The 18,285-nt window shown below is 39.2% G+C and overlaps 1 protein-coding gene across 1 annotated transcript in view; it reads right to left on the reverse strand.

Moving 5' to 3' along the window:
• Nucleotides 1–6,060: 6,060 nt before the first annotated feature.
• Nucleotides 6,061–18,285, reverse strand: part of APAF1 (apoptotic peptidase activating factor 1) — a 36,316-nt gene continuing 24,091 nt past the window's right edge. Inside the window, exons 20-27 of the mRNA XM_014964268.1 lie at nt 17,198–17,317; nt 14,913–15,038; nt 14,081–14,206; nt 12,291–12,410; nt 11,833–11,958; nt 10,937–11,062; nt 10,352–10,498; nt 6,061–7,715 (exon numbers count right to left, since the gene is read on the reverse strand). Coding sequence (XP_014819754.1) covers nt 7,572–7,715; nt 10,352–10,498; nt 10,937–11,062; nt 11,833–11,958; nt 12,291–12,410; nt 14,081–14,206; nt 14,913–15,038; nt 17,198–17,317 — 1,035 coding nt within the window. The 3' untranslated portion in view covers nt 6,061–7,571. The remainder of the gene's footprint in view (nt 7,716–10,351; nt 10,499–10,936; nt 11,063–11,832; nt 11,959–12,290; nt 12,411–14,080; nt 14,207–14,912; nt 15,039–17,197; nt 17,318–18,285) is intronic.

Below are 18,285 nucleotides of genomic sequence, written 5' to 3' on the forward strand. Positions count from 1 at the left end.
TCATTCAGGCCACGATAGTCTACTGTTAGCCAACAGTCGCCATCAGACTTTTGCACTGGCCATATTGAGCTGTTAAAGGGTGAGTGAGTCTTGCTGATCGCTCCTTGGGTTTCCAGCTGATGAATCAGGTTCTGGATAGGAATCAGAGAGTCTTGGTTAGTGTGATATTGTTGCTGATGCACCGTGGCTGTAGCAATTGGCACCTGCTGTTCTTTAACCCCCAACAGTCGCCATCAGACTTTTGCACTGGCCATATTGAGCTGTTAAAGGGTGAGTGAGTCTTGCTGATCGCTCCTTGGGTTTCCAGCTGATGAATCAGGTTCTGGATAGGAATCAGAGAGTCTTGGTTAGTGTGATATTGTTGCTGATGCACCGTGGCTGTAGCAATTGGCACCTGCTGTTCTTTAACCCTCAGCTATCCCACAACAGAAGGGTCATCTGAAAGCCCAGGTAAGGTAGACAGCTGTGTAATATCCTCAGGCTCTACAGCTGCTATACCAAAAACCCACCGATACCCTTTCGGGTTTTCAAAATATCCTCTCTTAAGGTAGCCTATGCCAAGGATGCACAGAGCATCTGCACCAGTCACAATAGGATGCTTCTCTCATTTATTCCCATTCAGCTTCACTTCAGCCTCCAGTACAGTCAGTCCTTGAGATCCTCCTGTCACTCCAGCAATAGCGATTGAGTCTGTCCCTCTATGATTCGATGGCATTAGGGTACACTGTGCACCAGTGTCCAACGGGGCCTTATATTTTTGTGGCTCTGATGTGCCAGGCCATCGAATCCACACAGTCCAATAAACTCAGTTATCCCTCTCCTCCTCCTGGCTGGAGGCAGGGCAACCCTAATGCTGAGGACAGCATCTCCAATTGCAAGGCGAGTTCCTGTCTGGCCAGGGGCAGTGCATAGTCTGAACTGGAGCAGCCATATTAATGTAACAATCCTTTCTTCTGTCTGCTTTACCTTGCAATTCAAGCACCCGTGCCTGTAGGGCTGAAGTAGGTTTTTTATCCCATCTCCTCATGTCCTCTCCGTTATTGCAGAGGCAAAGCCACAGGAAATCTCGGGTCGAGTCCTGTTTCCCTTTGGTTGGTCTCATAGGAGGGCGTTTTTTCTTAATGGCTGTGACTTGGGTCTGTTCAGGGGCAGAGTGGGGTTCTTTCCCTATCTCAGACAGTTTTTCAAGCAGTTTCTGAAAAATTGTCTCTTTTATCTCATTTTGCTCTGCTATTGTATTGGTCATTTTCTCTATTGTCTCAGTCATTGTCTTAGTTTGCTCAGCCATTTCCTCAGGCTTTTTTTCAGTTATTTTCTCAGTCATTTTATCAATTTTCTTAGTCAGTTTTTCTACAGCTGCTACACTGAGGGGATGAGAGAGACACCTTGATAGCCACCTCATTTACAGTTGGTGTATCAGGACCAGATCCTCCCCAGACCATTGCTGACAAAGAGTGGGAATACACCGACGGTGCACTCTGCACAATTCCTCCCTCTTTGGCCAGCTTTCCCAGCTGCTTGGCCTCTCTACCATCTAAGTCTATGCAATCAGCCCCCTTGTCCCAACATCCGAGCAACCAGGAGAGGAGTGACTCCCCATCACGAAGGCTAAAGTCCTTCCTCGTATTTCGTAGATCCTCCACAGAGAAAGATTTAACAACTGTCTCTACATCTGAGCCCTCATCCCGTGTTGACGCCGCCTGAGAAGGACCCACTCCTCGATCTACGCGAGAAGGACCCTCCCCTGGATGTGCCTGAGAAGGACCCTCTCCTGAATCTTCGTCAGAGGAACCCTCTCCCACGCTGTCTGCCTTGGGCAGGTCTTTGCCGTAAGCAGCAGATCTCCTTGCCGGGGCCGGAGCAGCCGGTGTCGCTGCGGGCAGGGGGGGTGCGGGGGGTGCGGGAGGCAGAGTCACTGTGGCCGGAGCCGGTGGGGGAGGCGGCGGGGGGGCAGCTGATGCCTCTGGGGCTGGTGCCGGGGCCGGTGGGGGGGCAATCGTTTGTGTCTGTGCCTTGGCTTGTGCCGGGGCCGGGGGGGCTCGGGCAGTTGTCTGAGTTTCTGCTGTCTTTGATTTCAGCCGCGGGGACTGAGTAGCAATATCACACCTCACGCTCCTGCACTGACATTGAACAACAACCCACCCCCACAACACACTCAGGAAAACCAACAACAAAATCCCCATCGAGTCACAAGAACATCCGCTCTTTACGCCCCCCAAAGGTTTTCCATCCCCTAGTTCAATTGCTGTAACTTTGGTATAATCATTAAAAGGCAAAGTAAACTTTCCCCAAGTACAACCTAAAGTGTAATTAGCAACAGGATCCGTCACAAGATGCCCAAGATACACAGGTAGAACCGTTATCCAAGTAACAACATTATACACCTGAAGGCAAACCCACACCAAAATTGCACACTTAGACCATCGCATCGAAACACAAAGAGCAAGTAAACCATACAACACATTTGGCAAATTAAGCACCACTGCATCAATTAACTTCATAAAAAGCTCTCTAAATGCATGATATAACATTTTGCATAAGAAGGACATGATGTGAGCTGTCTGTTCTGAGCAAGCTGGAATTCAAGCTATTCAGGCAATCTATCAGAGCTCTGGTTAAGCTCCATTCGAGCCCCACGTTGGGCGCCAATAAATCTGTCGTGGTTTAGGCTGAATTGGCCTATGATGGCAACAGATGCTCCCCCCCTACTTCTCCAGTGCAGGAGAAAACAAGGAGAGATTTATGAGTTCAGAATGATCTAAACTAATGAAATATTAATATAAAAATTAAAAAGGAAATTATGAAATAGATACAATAGATACAAAACCGTATCAAGCTCCCAGGATGATGTCACCAGCAGGCACTGGGGAAGGCCCAGACTGGACTCAGCGATGGATGGGAACTGGATTCCAGCTCTGGAGTCAGGAATACACAGACCGGGATCAAAGGCAGACGAACAAACAGGGTCCTCCTTGGACATCAGCCATTGAAGAAAGAGGGCTGACCCTTTCATCCCTCAGCTTTTATACTGAGCATGGGGCAGATGGGATGGAATATCCCTGTTGGGCAGTTTTGGGTCACCTGTCCTGTCCGCTCCTCCCCACAGGTGGGACCCCTCTACGCTTTTCCGTTTCCGACCCTCCAACGGGGCAGATAGTGAAATTAGCTGACCTTGGTTGTTATAGCAGTAAGTATAAGCAAGAGCCCCTCTGCATACCGTTCTTTGGCATGAAGTACAAACATTGGTCTTATCACTCTGAGAACGAACAGTTTTCTTCACAATATGCCGTTAGTTTCAGAGAGTTAGAAGAGGCCTAGTTAAGATGTAAAATTACTGAACAGAAAATTGGTTCTACTTTACCTCAAACCAGGACAAAACCCTTAGAAGGTGTGCAGTAAGTTAATTTGGAAAAAAAAAAAACGCTTTAAAACCCAACAAAACCCACTTCTCCCCACCACCCCCAAACCTCACACTAACATGCAAAGATGTAGGTAGCAGCACGCTTTGGAAGTGCTGAAAAGTACAGGTCAATCTACTGCAGGGTTCATACCACCAAAAAGCCTGGTGTCAGCTTAACATCATATTGCATATCAGCCGATAGTGTCCCATTCCTAGCTTGAAAGAGCAAAGTGAAATTGAGCACCAAAATCCCACTGAAAGTGTTCTGAGTAGCTGGTACGCTCCCTGCTCTCCAAACAGTAAGGTTTGTTTGGCTTCTGCTGTTCATGAATTCACAACAGAAATAAAGCATCCCAAGTCCTCAGAGCTCTTGGGCATCACCATCACCATCTGTGAGCCTAAATAAATTTGTGTCCTTGCAGTAGGCAGAAGGAAGAAAGCAGCATGTGAATAAATGCATCTGAGTGCATGCTTTCCCAGGGAAGTTGTGGATGCCCCATCCCTGGAAGTGCTCAAGGCCAGGCTGGATGGGGCTTTGAGCAACCTGGTCTGGTGGGAGGTGTCCCTGCCCAGGGTCGGGGGCTTGGAACTAGGTGATCTCTAAGGTCCCTTCCACCTCTAACCATTCTATGATTCTATCAGAAGGAAACACCAGAAAGCACCTTTCAGCCACGAGGCTGACTTCTGCACACCCTGGCATTGACACAGCATCTGTACTTGCTATGAAGGAGAAAGGGCAACCGAATGGTTCAGTGAGGGGTTTGTGTTCTACCAGCCATTGGAGGAACATACCTGAAATCTCCGTGTCCTACTGGTATTCTGGGTTTACCAGCTTCTTGAAGATGGGGCAGAGTCACCTCTCTGCAACGTCTGTTCCAGGAGGGCAAGACGACACCACCTGAGTCAGACTGCTTTCTCAGCTTAGCTTTCCCCTGAAACCTGCAAAGGCATCAGCTCCTGTAAAACACCTCAGGAGAGCAAAGACAAGGACAGACACCCTGTCCTAGCTAGATACAACCTGGGGAACTGGGTCCCCTACAGAGACATCACTAAATAAAAAATAGGGGAAAAAACCCAACAATTTGCACAGCATCCTGTAATAAGGCGTATAACTGCATAATTTTTTTATGTAGGAGAGGCAGAATAATTTTGGAGATGGAGGATGCTCCTCTGCTGGCAAGAGTTTACCAGTTCCAGCTCTACCCACACACTCCAGCACTACAAGAGATCTATAAATCTTTACATGGAAAAACCTCAGGCAACAACTGCAAAGTTCCATTTCAAATGACTGTAAGATAAGAGAGGGGGAAGGGGAACGCTGTAGTTAAAGGAATGCTACAGGTCAAGGCAATATAAAGCATCCTTTTGAGCAGCTGTATCACATGTGGGTATAACTCCTTGTTAATAAAGGAAAGAGAAAAAAGAGATTTGTGAAGGAGCTGTAGGTCGAATTGCCAAACCTTCTACAGAAGCTGATAGGCATCGTTAATAGGAAGTGTATCTAAAAACTGTTTACATAAAAGCATATTATAATTTCAGCTAAAGAACTAGATAAAACTGGAAATGCTCATTAGTTAAATTTGAATGCCAACTGATTCAATTTGATCTGGTATTACAAGAGATAACGGGAGCACAAATGTTCAATCTACATGAAAATTGCTTCTGGCCAGACTTTCTTTTGTTTCCTTTAAAAGACATCTAACATCAAAGAGACCAGCTAAATATAATGACACAGCAGGATTTTATTTTCTATTACAGTAACCTGCCTTAACCTTCTTAAATATTTTAAATTGAAGTTTCTGTCTTGGTTGGCCCCTATTTTAAAAATTTTCATTTAAATTTTGTCATCCTCTTCCTGTGAATCACAACTATTCGTTAGCTCTTCAGACTTTCCCATCGCTATTTCTCCTCTTCCATCTCAGCTACACAGACTTACAGCCAGCTCCATACATTTGCACATGAACACAACCATCCTGACCTTTGACAGCACCTTCCGTGAAGCACAGCTTCCACAGCTCCAGCAACAAGTATAATGCTGCTGCGTTGTCATCCTTGGAGAATAATTCAAGAATGTAATATTTGTCTCCCATTTCTTCTGTGCTACTTGCTTCAAAATTGAAATTGTCTGTGAAACTCCACTCATTCACAGGCCACTTTCTTCATTAAAACATGATCAATTTTTCCTATCACCAGAGTTTCAGTAGCCTTGCCACAAAAGACAAGGTTCCTCAGGTGAAACATTTATCCTGTATCTTTTTAGCTAGTTGGGTCTCTAAGTTCAGAGCAACATGGTCCTGTGCAATGGGGACAGCACAGCCTATGCCATCAAGCTGCCCTCTCCTGGAAGCTTCATCTCTTCAGGGAGAGAACTGCAGAGCTCTGTACAAACTGGACAGTAGGAGCATCTCTGTCCTGAACATTTCAGGACATATCTCAGGACTTCAGTTTCCCGTTGTTCACTTTTTCCTCCATCCTCATATTTAGTGCTATTGCTTACCTGTCAAACTGTTTTTGATGTAGTCTGTAAAGCAGTACTATGTTTAGATTGAAAACAAAACCACAATAAAAGAGGCAGCACTCCCTCTCCCTCCTACCCTGTTAAAAAAAAAAAAACAACAAAAAAAACAAACCCCAAAAAACCACTCAAGAATACAAATTCATTTACAACTTTGGCCAGTACTGCCTGGATTATCTTTATTGAATGCTGTACATACTTAGAATACAAAACATCATGTTTTTCCTATTGAATTTCTTCTCTTTACACTTCTGCCAGCAGTACTTTTATTATACTGACCCGTATTCAATAGCACCTTAGAAACGGTGGAATTTCAAGTTTAAAAAAAGAGGGAAAACTGGTGATTGTCAAAAACAGAATCTATATTAAATCTTCTGAAATGCACACAAAAAATACTAAAACTGAGACTTTCATTATTCAGTATCAGTTGAGACACTTGTTAATGTACTTTTTAAAATCAAGTACTTAAAGTGTTCTATTGCCAACTACAAAAATATGAAAACCATGATATTAACGCTTGTGCTGTTGCTCAGAGCAGTTGAGAGGCAGTTTACCAGAACAAGGCTTACTAAGTACCTAAGAAAAATTGTTATTTAATTATTCACAAAAAATATGTCAAGTATAATTTGTACAAAACGTTGACATTTCTACCCTATACCGAATCTATAAATAGACTGTAAAAATTTAAAAAAAAAATAAAATAAAAAAAGAGAATCACATATTACCAGGCAAGAGATCCCTGTGCACAGAATCCCATGTAAACAAATGTGACTACAGCAAAATGTCTAGTATAATCTGAATGCTAATAGTATAATCTGAATGCTAATTCCAAAAGGAAAAATAACTAAAAACCACACCTTCTTATATTTTTCAATATATACTCTTTAAAGCATTTCCACTCTCTGTTTAGCTGGTTAGCTCTATTCATCCTTTGACTGGAAAGGTGGCACAGTCTCTTCCACGTCAATTGCAATATCCTTTCAGATTTTGCCTTGATAAAACAAGACTCAAGACTCTGTGATTCTACGCTCCCCTCAGCAGGAACAGCTCCTCTGTGTTACAATGCACGTTGCCTCCACAAGGTTAGAAGGTTCTTAGCACAGGTGGGAAGCAGCACTGCTGTAAACTGAACGGCTACTTGATTTGTTTTCAACATCGAGCACCAGGACAGCTAGTTTCATTTTTCAAATGAAGGATGTCCCTGATTCTTTCCATTCTGTACTAAATGAAAATCCTTGTATCACAGTAAAAAAAGAATTTTCTGCACCTCACAGTTATGTCATTGGCTAGAGAGCATTTATCCATCAGCCTTAGCACAATTTCAAAGCATTATATTCCTATTATTTCTTCACTCCTATTAATATTAATTTCAACTAATTTGAATAAATCTTAATATAATTGCCTTACAAAACTGGAAGCAACATACTTAAGATGCAAATCAAGACTTAAGGATTATAATAATGCTTATTAAAAACAAGATTAAACACAAATTCATTTGAAAAAACATGCATAAATGTACATAAATATACATGAAAACATCATGAATACAACAATGAAATATAATTCACAGCTTAATGAGCGTCAGACAAATATTTAACAAAATTTTGTTTCCATCTTAAAAAAAATGAACTATCTTTGTCATGTTCAGCACATTAATCACAACTTCTGTAGTACATAAAGAATGCCAAGATTATCAACAGTCACATACACTTTGAAATTAGGGGACACATGTATTGACTTGAGGTTTGTTCCATTTGTGTAGAAGGTTTGTAAGGATTCTCCAGTAGTTACATTCCACCACTATAAAAAATAACAACAGACTTTCAGTTAGTTGAAGGAAGCTTAGAATAAATTTTATAAACAGGCATAGCATGGCAAGGCCAGTTGACTGCTGCCCCCGAAGAGGTAGGATTAAAAATAAAAATACAAACAATCTTAAGCAGAAAACGTTTAGGACCAGTTACTAGAGGTGGAAGACTTTCAGAGGAAAAAAAACTTCAAAAAGACTGAAGCTGTTCAATTTCAGGAAAGCATACAAAATAATAAATTCAGGTACTGCCTCTTACCCCATCACCAAACATAGACATAAACTGTAACATACCCAAAATTTAAAAGATGATGTATTTTTATATAACCAAATGAGCACATGAAACACATTGCCAGGCAGTACAATAGAAACTATTGCTGGATTTGAAAACTTAGCTGGACTCACAAGAGGATCAATCATGTATGCATTTCAAATAATTTGCAGTATTCTTAGCAGGACAGACTTTTTTTTCAGTGAGACTGCATTTTTTTTATTATTTTTTTTTTAGAATATATGGTACACACTAATAACAAGGATACAGAGAAACCTTCAACCATCAGTTTATTCCATGAATGTAGACTGAAATTTCGCATTTCTCAGAAAAACTGTAGACCAATGCAAAATTGAACCAAATGCAACCCAGCACAAAGCTGTTACTTGATTGTCCCAATAAGAAGCCTACCCTCTATTCTTGCAACATTTGAATGCAGTAGAAAAATGTGGAAACAGATTACCTTCAGCTTTGATCATCCATAACAGCAGGTGGTATTACTACTTTTTAGCTTACTCATCTCATGAAATATGTAACATTATAGTTATGTGCATAATACAAATTTGCCACTAGACAGCTATAATGTTCTGACTAAAAACACCTTTCCTAAAGTGTCTGTTATTTGATAGCAACCCGGGGGAAAAAACAAACAAACAACAAAATGGCTCTTAATTAGCTCTTGCACCTTTGTTGGTGGATAAATGATCAGGTGCTGGGCCTGCAGGTACCACTCACACAGCAAGTTCAACAGTACACAGCTGGATGCATCTATGAATAAGATGACTCATTTGTTTAAAGGTATCTTCCATGTAACTCCACAGTCCAACTCAGTCCAGTTTTTAGAGGTCCAAACTTCTAAAATGTTTTAGACTTTCACTGACTAATATCCCCCTCCAAAAAGGATGGGTGGGTGGGTGTGCTTTCATGCACATCATACACATCCATCTGTAGATCTTGAAAAAAAAAGTAGAAATACAATGCTTAACATGGTGATTGAATCTGGTCCTAATGGCTGGAAAATGGCAAATGCCAAACCCATTTTCACAAAGGGTGGAGAAGATGCTGGGAACTGCAGGCCAGTAATTTTCACTCCAGTGCCTGGGATTAGTTTTCTGTAAGTCATTTCAAATCATATGAAGAACAAGAAGGCGATCATGAACAACTAGCATGGATTTACCAAAGGTAAATCATGCTGAACCACCCAATTGACTTTTGTTGACAATTATAGTGGCTCTGCGAACAGCATGGCAAGAGCAGGGGATGTGATTAATCTTGACTTTAGCCAAATCTTCAACACGTTCTCCCATTATGTCCCTGTAGTTAAACAGGAGAGGTAAAGACTGGATGGGCGGAATACAAGGCAGGTGACAAACTGGGTGGACTGCTAGATCCAAAACGTAGTAGTCAGCAGTTCAGTCACTGTGTGTTGAGCCTCACCCTACTACAAGAAAGACACTGACAAACTGGAGCAAGTCCAGATGGCTGGACACCTAGAACAGATGTCCCAGAAGAGAGACAAAAGACTGGATTTGTTTAGCCTGAAGAGGAGGTGGCTAACTGCTATCTTCAGTAACCAAAAAGAGCATTACAGATGACAGAGTCTCACTCTCCTTTCAGGGCCCAGAGGCATCCCTGTTGGAGCAGCTACTATCTGACTGACTGTAAAGAATTAGCCCGGTAGCATGTCCAACAGCTAAACGCTAACCAACAATCAACTAACCTCCAGTACTCTGTGAGATGAGAACTCAACAACCTGTCATTTCACATACACACACAGAGTTTGTACCAACAGGTATCACCTATTGCACGAGGGAAAAAACACACTCATGAGAAATTTACAATTATGAAGAACCAATTCATAGTCTGAAAGACCACCTCTTCCCCTTCCCAAAACACATATGCCCAGTTTGAACCAAGGAAAGACCAATGAAAAGCCTGATTTCCTCACTTTCAACATGCCCCCTTCCAAAGATTACAGAATGTCTTTCAAGGCAGAAAATGATCATTCACAATTCCTTCTGAATTGCTATTTATGACAAATATTAAAACTTTATAAAATTACTGGGATATTTGAAGATGTTAATGTAGGACATTGCTAATAAAAATCTGCAGCTAATGAAAATGGAATATACGGAGTTTGAAAACAAAATTCAATTCTTAAGAGACCTTTCCAGGGGTCTTTCAGATTTGAGAAAAAAAGAAGTGAAAAGTGCTAGACAGTCTTGAAAATTGAGTGGCTGTGTTAAGTAAAACATTTCACATTTGTTTCTTTGAATTAGTGTGCGTTTTCCTTTAGAATTATCAGAGTATTGCCATTTAATTAGGTATGTTAGGATATTTTATTATTTCAAGGCTTACCTTAAGATAGCCTCCAGATGACACAAGCATTTTACTGTCAGGAGAAAATGAGAGGTCTGTTACCCAACCACCATGTGTTGGTTCTCCTTCGTCTACAGTAACTGGGGAGCAGAAGTGAAGCAATGAACCTGTTAAAATATCCCAAATCTAAAAAAGAGAGAAGATTATATATATAAGTATATAAGTAAACTTATTGGGGGGAAAAAAATCTCCAGTAAGGAAAACTGAAACGTATTTTTCTGTATTAGAGAAAAAAGCATTGTAAATTAACATTCTACTTGAAGTGACAGAACAATCAAAAAATTCTCCTCTTAGAACCTTATCATATATGGAGGATTTAATCACACATGTAATTCTCAGTAGGATTATTAGTAAATCATGTGAATCAGTTCCTCAGTATTTATGGAACATAAATCTATCAATATGGCTATAAACTACTGTCTCATGTGGCAAACCTTGGTATTTTCAACTCCATTCACCACAATGCTAACAAATTAGACATGCAGAACACAAACTATGAGAACTCATGTCTGTGAACTGACTATCAACTGAATTATAAAATAAAAAGCAAGGTTAAAGCAGTACCCTTATTTCTCCTTTGTCATCTCCAGTTGCCAATAATTTATTATTAGGAGAGAAAGTACAGCATCGCACACAGGCTTCATGACCTTTCAGCTCATGAAGAACAGATGAACTTTCAAAGCTCCATATCTAAATGGAAAACGTTATAGAAGAGTGAAAAAGATAAGTTCAAAAACAATTATGACTTCTTCCTAAAACGACATTAGCATTCAAAAGTACCTAAGACCTTTAGTATACATATGCATATATTTGTGTCCATTTATGTATGTATTATACTGTAGTCTGTTTTTCTTTCTATAATCTGAATCACACAAGAATGCATTTGCTACAAATTACTGAACTAACTGCGAGTAATTTTTTTTTTCCTTGGAATATACTCTTTAATGAAACTGATAAGTTTACAATTAAGTTTAAAGCTCATCACAGAAAAAGGATTAATCAATTTATAGCTTTATTTTAAAAATCTAATGGGACAGCCCCAGAAAATTAAAGAGCTCCCTTCTTTTTGCACCTTACTTCTGAACAGGAATAGCAGAAAGTACGGACAGCACTTTCACTGAAGTTCCAGAAATTTTTCTTAACTTAGATTTCCAAATTAAGAATGTTAGGTGATTAACAAATCAATACAGAGAACTAAACAAAATGTTCTGCACAAACTTGTGCATTAAACATGAATTTTATTTGTACAGAAGCCACCAGACAGCCTGAAGTTATACCCAAGATCATTTATGAATGACTATAACAGCTTTAGAAACACGTTCATAAACACAGGAAATTTAATACTAGAAATACAACAGGATAACTTAAATAAATACTAGTTACATCATAATGAAAAAATACAGCATACATTTCAGGACACGCAAGGCATCATTTTTATCTTTGTACAAAAAGTAACCAACCTTTGCAGTTTTGTCAGCAGAAGTAGATGAAAATTTACTACCATCAGGGGAAACAGCACAGGAAAGAACAGCACCTCCATGACAAGCAAAATCTTTTTCTGTGTTCCCAGTAGTGATATTCCAAACCTACCAAATATACAGGAAAAACAGGTTACTTTTGTAACACTGTAAAAAGGTTAAAAAACCCTGCATCTTACAGAATGATATATAGGAGATAAAACTCAGTTACATGGTTCAAATATGGCCAACATTTTGCTATATTTACTGGTATAGTTAAAATACAACAAGAGTGTAAATCTTACTAGCATAGAAAATGCAAAATTCTGTCTTTAACGTCAGCTCACACTTTAGGATCAATTCAATAAAATATTTGTCAATACGAAGTGCAAGAAATACCAAATCTTAGAAGAGATTAAATGCATTTTATGCAATTTGTCAATACACAGCCTTTTATTTACCTTAACAGTTCCATCAAATGACCAAGAAAGAAGTTTTGAATTTCCCAAAAGTCTGAAATCCTTAATTGCTTCCTTGTGTCCTCTTAGAAACACACATTCACTCAACAGCCAATTCCATACCTAATGATAAAGATGGAATACTTTAAAAAAAAAATTAATGGCAAAAATAAGTTAAGAAAAATGAACTAACGGACTGATTTTTAAGTCACAGGGATAATACAAAGTTCTTGTGGAGGTGACAACTAATTAAAAGGCTAGATAATGAAGATATCCATAGTAGACACACTGAAGATTGAGAATGCCATAGTATTTAATACTCAATCTGTGAGAGAGTTTCCGATTTTCAAAGTGAATTTGATGCTTAAAATTCCCTGGTAATTTAAAAAGAAAAAGCAAAACCAATAATTTTCTAGGCACTCTGGAAGTTTTGGGGTTTAAACCTTTGATTATTGCAACAAATAGACTTCTGTCATCCAGCAGACCTCGTATTTTCCACAGTTAAATTAACTTTCTTTTATATTTTTAAAGTGTATTTTTAATGAAATGCCATTTTGGTCTGTATTTTTATAACAAAATGACACTTTTACTTTTAATTCAAATAATCACTGAAAAGTGAAAAAATGACATTTTATTTTACAGGAGCGATTAAGCATCAATTTAAATGACAACGATTTAATAGTTTTCAAATTAATAGGTTTTCAGCATCAAAGAAAGAACAAAAGCAGAGGCATCCAAACGACTGACAATCCTGGTGGCTTCTCTGAGGCACTATCCACTAGAGGGAGCCGAGGACTCAGAAGAAAAACTACCCACCTTAGACCTAAAACAAGGATCCCAAAGCTGCTAAACTGGTGAGCTGTCCTTACTGCCACAGTGATGGCACTCTATCTGCCTTCAGATTCACAAGTTCAATGCAGAGTTAGAGCAAAAGAAACACCCACCAAAGTATTGTGTAGCATAGGGTACCTGTATATTTCAGCAAGTAGGTAGAACAACGAAGTTGGAAGAGATCTGACAAGCAAAACATCATGAGGACTAGCACCTGCATATGTTTTGGAGGTTTTACTTCAAACCAGCTCAGTTTGGTTGTGTGGACTGAATTCTTATTAGTAGCTGGAGCGTGTTTAGGAATGCTGCCAGCATGCCTGCAACTGCTCTGCAGTGCAAACTAAAGCACAGAGTGCATAAATGACCAGGACATTCACTTCAAAAGCACATCCCCGAGGTGAGCTAAAATTCTAATATACACACACCAGAATGCTTCTCCGGAGGCAATCTACCCTGCTGAGAGGCAGAGCTTATTAATTTGAGACTACATTAGTGCAGCCATTCTATTACTAGCTAGCATCTGTATTCAGTGCTGTACTGGGCTAGGTGAACAGATCAGCCTGCTCAGAGACAGGACTTTTAACCTCCTTCCTTCAGACAGTGTAAGCAAGCCCACTGACACACCTACCGTAAATAGCCAGGTCTGGGCCACATACCAAACCCTTCACTTAGGCAATCAGAACCGTTGAGTTATCTTGTTTGAAAATTAACATTCCTTTCACCCATCCTAAAGGATTTGATGCCTTTCTATCATCCACAGCATTAATACTACAAACTGTGTAATATTCATTATCACATAAGGTATAAAGAGAGGCTACAGTTTATACAGTCCTTTGCCCTAAAATGGAGCAATACAGAACACAGTAGTCATTTACCAAGTTCACATTATCTATAATATAAAATATCTTTTTAAATAAATTGTAAATAAGTTACAATGTAATCTTTTTAACTATTTTGCAAACCTGTATAACTGAATCATGAGCACTTGAAATGAGAGTCTGACAATCAGAAGTAAATCGACAATGCTGCACGGATGTCCTGAAGGCCTCCCGGGAGTTCAGAACTTTCCCATCCAACACCTGCAACACCTTTACAATGAAGAATGCAATTATTACATTACACACTTGAGAAAAAGAAAGAAAAGAACATGCAAATTCTTTTTTAAATAACACAAGATTGTAAATACATGATTCTCAGTCAACGGACTGGAACAACTGGAAATTCGTCTTAGCTTACTCCTTGGAAAAAGGAAATTCAGAGCTACATTATCTCAGAAGACTGAGAGAGGATCTATCAATGCTTATCAATATCTAGAGGGCAGGTGTCAAGAGGATGGGCCAGACTCTTTTCAGTGATGCCCAGCAACAGCATAAGGGACAATGGACACAAACTGGAATGCAGGAAGTTCCATCTGAATATGAGGAAAAACTTCTTCACTTTGAGGGTTACAGAGCACTGGAACAGGCTGCCCAAAGAGGTTGTGGAGTCTCCTTCTCTGGAGATACTCAAAACCCCCCTGGGTCCGTTCCTGTCCAACCTGCTCTAGGTGAACCTGCTTTAGTACTGGGGTTGGACTAAATGATCTCTAGAAGTCCATTCCAACCCCTACCGTTCTGTGATTCCGTGATTATTAGCATTACCTTTAAATTGTCGTCATTTAGGTATCACTCACATGTAAAAACTTTCAAGAATATTATTGTATGAAGTTATTCAAATGACATTTCTTTAAAAAGAAAAAAGCACCAAGAAGGGTGCTTTCCTACTATTTTTAAAAATCAATTTAGTATTTAATACCTTTATTGTTCCACTCTCTTGTCCAAAAGCGGCAAATTTAAGATCTTCACTTAAGCAACAGCAGGAAATGGGGGATTCTTGAGCTGCTGTCTGCATAATAACACTGTCTGTATTTCCATTGATAAGCTGCAAGATACGAAGTTAATTAAGTTATTACAATATTTTAAAATTTAAAATAAATTACAATACAGAATTACGAATGCTAAAGAGGACAGTGTACCAGTTTCAAACTTTCAGCTATAAAGATCAGTTACTTTTATAAACCAATTGTTTTGAAGGCCAATCTAACTGTCTTCATAGAATGCTTTTGGAACAGGACAAGTTTGCAGAAGGAAACAGATCTCAGTACTAGAAGGTTTTTTTAAAGTTTATCTAGCTACAAAAACCAGTAACTCAGATGCTGCTCCCAAATTTCAAAAGCCACACAGAGAGCTCCATGCTCAAATTTACCTTGCCAGACAGATTCTACAGCTTATGCTAAATGGAGCACAAAATACTTTAAGTGCATCCCGAAAGTATGACTTTAATCTTATTAGCACACACAATACACCAAATCTCAACTCAGTATCACCCTCAAATCAGTTCCCTAGGAAAAAAAAAAAAAAAAATTTTAGAGTACAATGATTTACAAAGTTTATGTTTAGAAAGCTACCAGTGTGACATGTTTATAAATTAAATACTGCACGTTAAAGGATGAGCAGAACCCCAGTTCTGAGATATCACAAATTACGAAGGGTAAAACATCATGGTTGCAAGAAAAACTACTTTTAGGGATGTGATAGCAGAGATATACTGTTAAATTAGAGCACAAATGCTTAACTGCATTTTCAGTCAATTTCTCTTCTTGTGCAAAGGTGAAAAATCTATTCTTTGTCTACAATGGAGTCTTCTCTCATGAGAAGACACCTCTCCACCACCGAGTAGGCTGGGGGTACTCAAGAAGTTGGGAGGGGGCACAGCTGGGACAGCTGACCCCAACTGACCAAAGGAATGTTCCACACCACGTGACATCTATATACACTTAGTACATAAAGCTAGGGGAAGAAGGAAGGGGGAGAAGTTTAGAAGTTTATCTTCCCAAGTAACCATTAGGCATGATGGCAGGCATACCTGCCTGCCAATGGGAAGCAGTGAATGAGTTCCTTGTTTTGTTTTGCTTGCGGGCGCAGCTTTTGCTCAACCTATTAAACTGTCTTTATCACCACGTGACATCTATATACACTTAGTACATAAAGCTAGGGGAAGAAGGAAGGGGGAGAAGTTTAGAAGTTTATCTTCCCAAGTAACCATTAGGCATGATGGCAGGCATACCTGCCTGCCAATGGGAAGCAGTGAATGAGTTCCTTGTTTTGTTTTGCTTGCGGGCGCAGCTTTTGCTCAACCTATTAAACTGTCTTTATCCCATGAGTTTTCTCACTTTTACTCTTCCCATTCTCTCCCCATCCCACTGGGTCAGAGTGAGTGAGTGGCTGTGTGCTGCTTAGATGCAGCCTGGGGTTAAACCACAGCAGCCCATTTTGTGGGTAAAAATGCAATCAGTTGTGTAAGCAGCATTCTGCAACAAATGTGAAAATGTTTCCACTTTTAAACAACTACAATCAAGTCGAAGCATAATCTGAACGAACTGTATTGCCTTCACTTCAAAGAACATCCTATCAGATGACTATTTGACATATTCGAGAATCATGATTAAAAAGAGATGCGCATGCATTTGTTATCATGGAATGCAAAAACATATTTTGGATGTTGGTGTACTTTCTATTTGGTGAAGGGGTTCACAGTGAGAAGAGTGTATCCAGTATTAATATCTTCTTTAGGACATAAAAGACCACATGCTCTCCTAAAGCTATAGGCAGACCTGGGCTTACACCTTTCATTCTCCCAATTTGAGATGATTCCTTCAGAAGTCATGATGCTTTACATACATGTGCTGTGTAACACGTGGTCTACACGTGCTGCACACATTACACACAGCTGTGCATAGCTAAGCCCCTTGGAGGGCCCACAGCCTCCCGAGTCATGAAAACAGTTCTGCTTCTATGCATCAAGCTTCAGTTCTGACATCAGTGTAGAAATTTCCCCACAAACTTCACTTTTTGCTCACTAAACTAGGTGGAGTTTCTAGATACAAAAATATTATCATACATGAAGAATCATCTCGTACAGATTTCAACAGATACTACTGTTGAAAGCCATGAAGAAGTTCTTTCAGTGTTTCCTCCATTTTCCACTGAGATTTGCAGATAACATTCAAATTTACTATCATGCTGAGAAATACAGCTTACCTGTAAATGCTTCTGATTGTAAATTGCTAAAATCATCACTTCACCATTGTGAAATACAACATCTAGTTCACTTTTCAGCACAGCATCAGAAGATTGGCACACTTTCCTTGTTTCCCAAATCTGTTGAAGAACACAGCATTTCATTAGTTTAAAGGGCAAGATATGGCACTTGCTGAGTAAGAGTATCTGTAAACCAAAGTCTTAGAAACTCGCAAGTAACACTGATTTTTTCAGATCAGTGAAAATTATGCTTCTGCTATTTTTATCTAATAGGGAAGGTTGTGAAATTACTGTAGTGATTCCAACAGATGAAACAGAACTTATTTTTTCCAGGCTGACCAGTAGACTCCCCTAGCTATGATGTCCACAATTTTCTCATCCAAAGAAGTCTTAAAATCCAATTACAAAAAATACCAAGTACAGATTTCTATACTTCAACTGCTTAAAAAATTCCAATAATATAAGTATTAACTTGGGAGAAAAGAGGTTACTTCAGTGAACAATAGTTCTACTTTCACAGGTTTTGATGAGGCATTACAATGATAAAAATCTATCCTAAATTTTGACATGGAAATATATTTAACAATGAAAGTAATATCAAGCCTGCTAGGATCCTCAAAAAAACTTCACAATTCCTGATTCAGATAAAATCCAAGATAAAATAGGTTACAATTACTCTTGAACAGCGACTTTAAAAAATCGTGTTGATATACAGTAAACTTAGATAATACAGTAAAAAAAGCCTGCTCATTTTACTGTTTAGCTAAATAATTTAATAATAAATATTTAAATTTATATTGGCTATCAACACATGCAAATGCTAAATATATATCTTATATAACATAAACATAATATATTATGTAATTTTATAATTAAAAAATCCTTAAATAATTTAATAATATATATATAAATTTGAGAAGAGAAGGCTCCAGAGACATCTTACTGTGGTCTATCAGTATTTAAAGGGAGCTTATAAGAAAGATGGGGACAGACTTTTTAGCAGGGCCTGTAGCAGTAGGACAAGGGGTAATGGTTTTAAACCAAAACAGGCTAGATCCAGACTAGATAAAAGGAAGACATGTTTTACA

This window comes from Calidris pugnax, unplaced genomic scaffold (genome assembly GCF_001431845.1).
Source record: "Calidris pugnax isolate Ruff unplaced genomic scaffold, ASM143184v1 scaffold44, whole genome shotgun sequence".
In the NCBI taxonomy this organism is placed as follows: domain Eukaryota; kingdom Metazoa; phylum Chordata; class Aves; order Charadriiformes; family Scolopacidae; genus Calidris; species Calidris pugnax.